The sequence below is a fragment of the Nanorana parkeri genome, unplaced genomic scaffold (genome assembly GCF_000935625.1).
Source record: "Nanorana parkeri isolate BGI_ZX_2015 unplaced genomic scaffold, ASM93562v1 scaffold904, whole genome shotgun sequence".
NCBI classification, from domain to species: domain Eukaryota; kingdom Metazoa; phylum Chordata; class Amphibia; order Anura; family Dicroglossidae; genus Nanorana; species Nanorana parkeri.
This window is the reverse complement of record NW_017307172.1, coordinates 596,882-607,014: the sequence shown is the minus strand read 5'-3', so window position 1 is coordinate 607,014 and position 10,133 is coordinate 596,882. Positions and strand designations below refer to the sequence as shown.

At 44.8% G+C, this 10,133-nt stretch overlaps 1 protein-coding gene across 1 annotated transcript in view; it reads left to right on the top strand.

The window, feature by feature from the left end:
• LOC108794847 (triple functional domain protein-like) overlaps positions 1-10,133 on the top strand; it is a 660,684-nt gene that overhangs the window by 103,176 nt on the left and 547,375 nt on the right. The window contains exon 6 of the mRNA XM_018565963.1: positions 3,154-3,328. Coding sequence (XP_018421465.1) covers positions 3,154-3,328 — 175 coding nt within the window. The remainder of the gene's footprint in view (positions 1-3,153; positions 3,329-10,133) is intronic.

The window sequence follows — 10,133 nt, the reverse complement described above, 5'->3', positions numbered from 1 at the left end:
GGGGGCTGAGGATAGTGGATGCTCAAAAGAGAGTCGCACAACTATCAGAGAGTAGTCTGACAGGCATCTGGGTTGAACAGTAACTTCAGAGATGAGAGGCAGGGATTCAGACGTAGCGAGTACATAATCGATACGAGAAAGTGTGCTATGAGTTTTGGAGTGACATGTATATTGGGATTCAGTCGGGTGTCTAGTACGCCATACAGCTATCAAACCCATCTCCGCACACAGCTTTGCAAATGCTGTCTGCGAAGGACCTCCTCCAGTACTAGGGAATCTATCAAGAGCAAGATCCATATGGTTGTTAAAGTCACCCACCACCAAAACGGGGATGGGGAGCTTATCAGCCAGAAATGTGGCAAGGTCCTTAAGAACCGCATTAGTGTAAAGGGGGGGGGTATATATACATTAGCAATAACACAGTCCCTTCCGAATACACATCAATGGAGAAATACATAGCGACCACCACTATCCACCCTCACCCACCTACAGGAGAACGAGACATTCAAATGTACTAGGATGGACACTACTCTGGCATAAGTGGAGAAGCAGGAGTGAAAAACCTGTTGACAGAATTTACGTTTTTTAACATCACCTAGTCCCCGGACATTCCAGGATACAAGTCCTAAATTACATGCTGACATTATAAAAGTTCCATAAAAATGAAAAAGGACGGCATATCAAAAACATGGTCCAATGAACAAAAAGGAAAAATAAAATTAGTTACACATAAGGGCTCTGGTGTGGTAGAGAATGCTGGTTCCCACTGAGCCGAACGAGTATCCATGCATGGTCCTTGCCGTGGGAGAAGCCTCAGGCCTTGGTGATTACACGAACCTGCAAAACGCAAACAGAAACAAAACAAAAGAAAACAAACATTCCACTTGGGAGAAAAACTGGGGGAAAAACTCCTCTGGAGGCTCCGACAATGGAGATGGTAGAATCCATTAGAGCTGCAAAGGTAGTGCTACCAAACCGGGGGGGGGATGCACTCATCTAAATATGAGGTATGTTGAGATCCTCAGAGTATGGCCAGGCCACAGATATCACAACCTGAGAAGGAAGAAATATCCCAATTATGACCACAGGGTTCGCTACATCAGGTTTTAGGTGTTTTTTTCTAAGTTAATTTATCCAGCCAGGATGAAGCTTGAGAGGGACCCTAAAAGAAATGGGTCTCGCCGTCAGCCACGACTCGAAGTCTAGCAGGGTAGAGTATCAAGTAGGGAAAGTGTAGCTGCTGAAGTCGTCTCTTAACATCTTGGAATTTAGCACGTCTTCTCTGGATTTCTTGGGAGAAATCAGGGAACAGCATGATCTTCGAGCCTGCAGTGGAAATCTCACCCATGTCTTGGGCTTTACGTAGGATGCGTTCTTTGTCACGGTAGTTAAGCAGTCGGATCAATAGAGGTCTAGGCGGATTGCCAGGAGGGAGAGGACTGGCCAGAACCCTTTACCAAAAGTCTCGAGCAGCCAGGCCTCTGCGAAATCTGTTGCGTTGTTACCTTCCTGACGTTCAGGAACTTCCACAACACAAATATTGTTCCTGTGTAGACGTTTTTCAAGATCATCAGTTTTGTCAGAGAGAGTAGCGGTACGAGGCATTGCTGATTTAACATCAGCTACCAGGGGAGTAGCAAGATCTTCTAGATCGCTGACCCTGCCCTCCACAGCGGTCGTTCTTTCCCTGACCTTTTGTAGATCATGTCTTAGAAACGTGATATCAGCATGCATTCCCTGTACTTGATCCGTCAAGGAGGCAAGGGAGGAGTTGCATGTCTGAATAGCAGAATAGATATCTGACATGGTGGGTTCACGCACTTTATTTTTTGTCTTCTGAGGTTTGGGGCTCTTAGCACGCTTGGATGCAGTACTCATTTGTCCACTGATACCTCCTGGCTGTCTGATTGATCACGCTGCGAGAAGGATGAGGGAGAGGGGGCCAATAAGTCCCTGGAAACGCTGCTGTCACGGATGGGAGCTATCTTTGATTGTTTCCCTGGGGTCCCAGTGTCCCTGGCAAATCTCTCCAACTGAGCCGCAGTGTCCCGGCTGCTTTTTGCGCGCCGCCTTGTCAGGAGTAAGCAGGGGGTCATGTGCACCGCCTCCATCATGCGGGAGGCCGGCCTGAGCAGCTGCTTCTTTCTTACCTGCTTTCTTCATGTCGCAGCGGCGTAGACCGAGATCGAGGCTGTCGGCACACCCGAAGGGACACCAGAGCAAGTTGTGGATCGCAGGTATCAGAATGAGTCTGTAAATCGAGGATCAATACAGAGAGCTCTCCACCGCACGTCCGTCTACATCGAGCCCCAGGCCACGCCCCGTGCACCTCCTAGTTTCTAGTAGTATTTATTTTTGTCAACACAGACATAAGAAGCTTAGCTCACTAAGCTGTAACCTTTATTTGCCATAACAGTGGTTATTTTTAAGACTGATTATATTGGCCGTTAGGACAAATAATGCATGTGTTTTGGCTTGGTTATTTTTATTTATAGTGATAACTTGTTAACTTTGAAGTAGGGTCAATGTTGATGATGCTTCATAAGGTAGTTTTACAGCTTTGTGAAAGCTTTCTAACCTTCCTCTACTCTGCTTTAGTTTTAGCTATTAGGATACCCTGCTCACAAGTACTTAGAGATTCCAGTCCCAATTACAGCATTTGGGGTCCTCAACAGTCCTAATTATGACAGTCTTAGCCCGCGACATCTGCCTAATAACAGTTTTTGTGTTGATCAGCCCTAAAAATAAAACTGCACATCAATAACCTAGTAGAAGAATTCAAACTTTAGGTATACTCAGTAACCAGGCACCTTTTATACCCCCCTAAACACTGGTACCAACTTCATGTTTTGGAGAACCAGTTGCCCACCTTGCATTGTGGGATGCATGCTAGCTTTGTAAAACAATGGTATTTTCATATTGTTTCACAGGGTTTCCAAAGACCAGAGTTCAGCATTTCAAGATTATACTGGTATGTATGTAAAGGCACCTAATAGTTCTGCTTTTGACTCTGCACATAGTTTAATTAGGCTATAGCTATGGCAGGTTTAGCTTACTCCTTTATGGTATAATTATTTATGTTATGCATACATTGGTTCTGTACTTAATCAATTTGGAGTAAACATATTTAAAAAAAAATATTTTCATTTTCAGAGATTCAGCTGTTTCCAGTAACAAGACTCCACACAACAGCTCTATTAATCATATAGAGAGCATTCTTCAGCAGCTGGATGAAGCCCAATCGCAGATGGAAGAACTTTTTCATGAGAGAAAAATAAAGCTAGAACTTTTTTTGCAACTGCGGGTATTTGAAAGAGATGCTATTGATGTGAGTTACTTTAATTTTAGCCTGCCACTTATTTGTTTTTCAAATTGTAGTTCTAATTCCACCCAAAATGTTATCTTTGATTTTGGGGAGAATTGTGCTATAGCTGTAATGGATAAGACTTGACTCTGTCCTGAATGTTGATTTTTTTTTTTTTTTTACTGAATTCCAAGATCAACACCCTAAATTAACCACTTGCTAACCAGAGCCATTTCTTGATATTTGCACACACATGATACAATCTACATTTTTGGCAAGAAAACAGCTTCACACCCCCAAACAATTCTATATTTTCTGAAAGCAGAGGCCCTGTAGAATAAAAAAAAAAGAAATGCTATTTGCAATTTTTTTATGGTCGGGCAATATTTGCACAAATGTTCATCAAACCAGTATTTTTAGGATAAAATACACTAAAATTAAATTTAGTGCGCAGAAGCAGAATATAATACCTATTTTTTGCGTAAAATATAAAAGACAGGTCACGCCGGGTAAATAGATACATATCAAGCTTTAAAATTGCGTACATGAATCTGCAAAAAAACACCAATTCCCCAAATCTTCTATAGGCGACACTTTAAACAGGTCTCAAAGTGCCGGCCCGCGGGCCGGTACTATGTGGCCCGCAGCCAGCTTACAAGTCTGGTACGCAGTCATGGACTGCGTACCTGACTTGCGGCAGCAGCCACACAGTCTGCATCTCTGTCGGATGCAGACTGCAGAGCTGCTCCGGCCAAAGCTTGGGGGGGTTTATTATTATGTGGGGAGCTTGGAAGGGGGGTGTATTTTATGTGTTCATCTGGCGTTTACATGCAGCGATACACGATTGTGTATCCAGGGAGAGTCATTGATTCCTAACTGCATGTAATCCTTTCACATATGAGTACATGCGGTACGCAGGCGTTTACATGCAGCAGCTGTCACCTGATCATTAACTTGAATGGGTGACAGTTGCCGCTTGTAACATGTGCAGACATTAACACTGGTACCATATATAGTCGCGGCCCCCACAGGACTAAAAAAATTGTCTAGTGGCCTCCGAGTAAATTGAGTTTGAGACCCCTGCTTTAAAAGCATTTACTGCTCATCAGTTTAGTGTTACTAGTGATTAATGGGCCTAGAATTATTGCTCTTACTCCAACGTTCACGACGTGTACAAACATGTGTGGCACAATTTTCGTAGACGCACCCGACACATTTTTGCGTAGTATGTGCGTGCGTGTGGGGGAACTTGAAAAAGAAATTGTTGCTTTTTTACTTTCATTTTGTAATTTTTTTTAATACTGTATTGCTATCACATGGGGGGGCTAAGAAGCCCCCTATGTAATGTAACGGGTCCTCTTTATGGAGACATCGGGGTCACCTAGGGACCCCAAAGAAGCTGAGGAAGCATACATCTGCTTCCCCAGCTTTATCTCCTGGCTCTTAAGAGCCGGAGAATGTACACAGTGACACCAGAAGTGATGTAATACACATCGCTCCCGTGTCTAGTGATCAGAGGAGAGATCAGTGGCTGGAAGCCTGCTGATCTCCCTCCCATTGGTCAGCGGAGACCCGCCATGCCGGTCCCGGGACCACACGGGGGACAGCGAAGCCTGGGGGGTGCACACAGCGCCGCACTGTACAAGCGATCCAACGGGATTGCTTGTAGTTAAACAGCAATTGCCTGCTGTTTAAAATGATACCAAGAACAAGGCGATAGTAACATCCGTGTTCTTTGTATAACCCACAAAAGGAAATTTCTCTCCCGTTCATTGAAGGACACAGAGCAACAGATCGTAGATCCTGTACTGTAGGGTATATCACCACCTGCAGGAGAAGGACGCTAGGCACATTACAAAAGAGAAAGACAGCCTAGGGGCGGCCCCTGCCAGTGGCCCAACCCCTCACCTGCTTACAAGTCTCCAGTTACTAAGAAGCAGTTAGGAGTGTACACCCAATAAGAGAGGGCGGGGCCTGTGTCATAGTTACATAGTTAGTCAGGTTGAAAAAAGTCCATCGAGTCCAACCTATAGAGATAGTCCTTCAACGAACAGAGAGAAAAGGATTTTACGGTGAATACAAAACTCCTACTTTCTCTACTGTTCATTGAAGGACACCGGGCAACAGATCGTAGATCTTGCACAGTAGGGACGTCACCAAGCAGTAACACACTGAGGGATGGGCAAAACAACTAAAATTCCCCAAAAAACCCTTAAAGAGCCGTCTACAACACTTTGCACCCCAAACCAGCATCCGCCGATGCCGAAACATCCACCTTACAAAACTTGACAAAGGTGTGAATGGAAGACCACATAGCGGCCTTACAAACCTGAGAAACAGAGGCACCATGACGGAAATCTCAAGATGCCCCAACAGCCCTAGTAGAAAGGGCAGTGACAGGAAATGGAGGCTTGCGCCCCTTAACGGTGCACGCCTGAACAACATCATTGCGAATCCACCGAAAAATGGTAGCCGCCTGCACGGCGTGAACACGAACAAGGAATCAGACTCACGGAAAGAAGCCGTAGCTTCAAAACAAACACGGAGAGCGCTAACCACATCCAAACATTGGAGCGCTCCTCCCTTCCTATGAACCGGTTTCGGGCACAGGGAAGGCAAATCAATGTCCTCATTCAGAAGGAAAGCCGACACAACCTTAGGCCGGAAGGCCGGTCTAGGCCATAGAACAGCCTTGTACCTGTGTAGAACAAGCAGCGGTGATTTGCAGGACAAGGCAGCCAACTCAGACACCCGTCAAACGGAAGTGATAGCAACCAAAAATGCAATTTTTGGGACAAAGACAGAAGCGGGATCTTCCGTAGATGCTCAAAGGAAGATTCCTGCAACACTGAAAGCCCCAAATTCAGATCCCGCAGCGCCAAAGGCGAGCGGACAGGGGGAACAATACGCATAACCCCCTGAACAAAAGTGCAAACTAAGGCGTTAGACGCCAAGTGCGTTGGAAAAGCATAGCAATGCAGAAATTTGGCCCTTCACCACGCTTCATGTCAACCCTTGAGCCACCCCGCGCTGCAAAAAGGCAAGAATTCTGCCGATTGAGAACAAACGCGGAGACAGAGTCCCAGCCTCACACCAGGCAGCATAGGCCCTCCACGTGCAATGGTATATTTTTCTAGAAACCGCTTTGCGCGCCCTGAGCATTGTGGAAATGACCGCATCGGACAACCCCCGATCCTTCAGGACCCGGCTCTCAACAGCCACACCGTCAAGCCAGCGACGGTAAAGAAGGAAGAAACACAGGCCCCTGGGACAGAAGACCCAGAGTCAGAGGCACCACGTCCACGTACCACGCTCACTGAGGCCAGTCTAGGGCCACGGGGATGACTGTGACATCTTCGGCCGCGATTCGTCGCAGGAGCCGAGGCAACAGGTAGAGTGGAGGAAAGGCATAAACCAGACCATAAGGTTCCCAGGGAGCAACTATGGCATTCACCGCCTCCGCCCAGGGATCCAGAGTCCGGGCTAAGAACCTCTACACCTTCAGGTTGAGTCGAGACGCCAGAAGGTCCACATCCGGTGTCCCCCAGCGAAGACAAAGCCGATGAAAAATGTCTGGGTGTAGGGACCATACTCCTGGTTTCACCGACTGAGGGATAGGGGGGACTTGTCCCACTGTAACAGGATGTCCCTCTGAAGAGTCCTGATGTGGTGCTGTGCAAAGGGCACCGCCTCGAAGGAGGCCACCATGAGGCCCAGGACCCGCATGCAAAAACTGAATCCGGTGAGTCCACAACAGACGCACGCTGGAACAGAGTTTCAGAAGATTGTCCTGAGGAAGAAAAACTTGGGCTGCCACAGTGTCCAGAACCAGGCCCAGATACCCCAGTCGTGGAGAAGGCACCAGACAAGACTTCTGGAAGTTCAGGATCCATCTGAACTCCTCCAAGGACTGCACAGTGACCACCAGAGCTGTCACCAGAGAAGATTGCGACTCCTTCCGCGGAAGAAGATCGTCCAGATACCCCACGATCGAGATCCCCCGGCAACGCAACAGCGCCAGAAGTGGGGCTAACACCCTTGTGAACACCCGTGGGGCCGATGTTAGGCCGAAAGGCAGGGCCACAAACTGGAAGTGCACTTCCCCCACCGCGAATCAAAGATATCACTGATGACACAAACGGGCATGTGAAGGTAGGCATCCTTGATGTCGATGGAGGCCAGCAGATCCCCCTGACGGAGATACCAATGTGAGAAAGAGTAATTTATCAATACTATTGGGACCTGTTCCTGTAGCCAGTTCTCTATCCATGTGCACACCATTTCATCTATGCCCATAAATTTAAGCTTAGGTTTAAGTATTAGGTGCTTATGTGGCACTGTGTTTTGCAAAATCCAGGTAAACAACATCCACTGGCTTTCCTTTATCCAGATCTCTAATCACCTATTCGTAGAATGTTGGTAGATTGGTCTGACAAGAACGATCCTTTTTAAATCCATGCTGATTATCACTTATTATACCATTGTCACGAACACAATCCACTAAATAGTCCTTTAACATTCCCTCAAACAGTTTGCATACTATTGATGTTAGACTGACTGGTCTGCAGTTCCCAGGTTGGAATCTTTAACCTTTTTTTTTATATTGGTACTACTTTAGCTTTACGCCAATCACTTGGTACCCTTCCAGTCACTAACGAGTCCATGAAGATGAGGAATAGTGGTGTTGCTATAGATTTACCAAGCTCTTTAAGTGCTCTGGGGTGCAGGTTATCTGTCCCTAACGATTTATTTGCATTACATTTTTCAAGTCTTTGTTGAACCCCGGCTACCGTCAACCACTGCAGTATTTGACGCACTGAGCTACTCACATTCTTACCTCCATTAAACCCGTCTTTTTCTAGAGTGTATACTGAAGAGAAAAATTAATTTAATACATCAGCTTTCTCCCGGTCGTTTGTGATTTAAACTCCTCTTCTCATCTTTTATTGGGTCTACATGGGCCTACATATAGGAAGGATTTTTGGGGGTTTTCCTCTTACAGACTGTGACAATATGCTTTTCGGAATCTATTTTAGCTGCCCGGATTTCACATTTACATATCTTATTGCATTCCTTGTAGCTCTGGAATGCTATTGCAGTTTCCTCCCATCTTTTATTTTGTTAAAGCCTGATTCTTGTCTTTGATGTGTTGTCTTACCTTTTTATTCAGCCATGCAGGCTATGCTCTCGATCTTTTATTTTTGTTACCCGATGGTATGCCCTTGGTAATAGCATTATGCAATGTATTCTTAAAACAATACCACTTCCCGTTAGTGTTCAATGTTAAAAATATGTTGTCCCATTTAGTGTCATACACTAGGTGACGCAGCTTATAGAAGTTTGCCTTTCTGAAATTTAGTGTTCTTGTCAAACTAACACACTTCTCTTTTCTGTTCCCAACATTTAAGGTAATTATCCTGCAACGAGGTCTGCATTGTTCGTGATTAACAGATCCAGAATTGCATTCTTCCTGGTTGCGACCTCAACCATCTGGTCCATTAAATTTTCCCTCAACCGGTTTAGAAAACTGCCAGCCTTTCTAGAATGTGTGGTTCATTTGACCAAACAATATCCTGATAATTGAAGTCCCCCATTAATACAACATTTCCCTGCTTCCCAGCTATTTCTATTTGGGAATGTAGGCGAGACTCCTCCTCTTCCCTTATGTTAGGGTGTTTATAACACACACCCACAATAAGTTTACCACTAGATTCAGTCCTCTAGTTCTAGCCACATAGACTCAACACTATCACTACTATCTGCCGTGATGTCATATCGTATGTGTACAGTTAGGTTGTTTTTTTAACATATATGCATACCCCTCCCCTCCTACCAACCCTGCCCCTCCTGAACAGGTTGTACCCTCGTTCAGTAGTTGCCCAATCATGTGAGCTGTCTAGCCAAGTTTCTGCTATTCCCACTATGTCGAAGTCCTCTTCAAGTAACATCAGTTCAAGCTCCTCTAATTTGTTTGCTAGACTTCTAGCATACGTGTAAATACATTTTAGTTTGGTGCTAGTGATTTGATATTTATTATTATTCATTCCTGATTTCCAATCAATTACTTTATTTGATTTTAGTACGGTTGAAAAATTAATAATTTGTACGTTACTACTTATTTTGACTGAATCCACATCCTCACAAAACATTACAATAAGACTAAAGACTATCTTCAAGTAATTAAGATGAAAGTGAAGACATCAGTTTAAAGGGGGCAGATCGATGGGGGTAATTCCATTTTCCCAAATTCTCCTAGAAAAGTTAAATTACTTTTAACAGAAACAATTTAAATTAAAGCAAAGTGTGTCATTTCTTAAGGACTTGATATCATACTATAATGCTGAAAACCTAAAGTCAAGAGAAATAATTGCTTGGGTTGCCATCCGCGTGTCCAGCCAGTGGTTTCCAAAATAACCAAGTTTAGACATCAAGCAATAGTGGGTTGCAGGTAGAAGTCTAAAAATCTATCTATTTGAGACTTTGTTATATCTAGTTTTGCATCCCCTATGCCTATATACTGTGAGGGGTATTTTATCAAACAAAACAAACTGAAGAGAGAAGCTGATTTGTCGCCATAGGCAACTGCTCCAGATTTTTCTGCTCCAGTTTTGATAAATTCCGCCCTAGGTGTTTATATGGTTGAGCATCATTAGCATAATGTGTCCATTGGACTACTGTGGGCAGGGCTTGAATCCATAGTCTTGCTATGAACTTCCTTGCCATACACAATGTTTCATACAAGCAGATACTGGTATAAGTTTGTATATCAGAGGCAGGATGTATTCCTAGTAAGCAGGCCTTTTGAGCTTCAGTTACGGATGAGCCCATA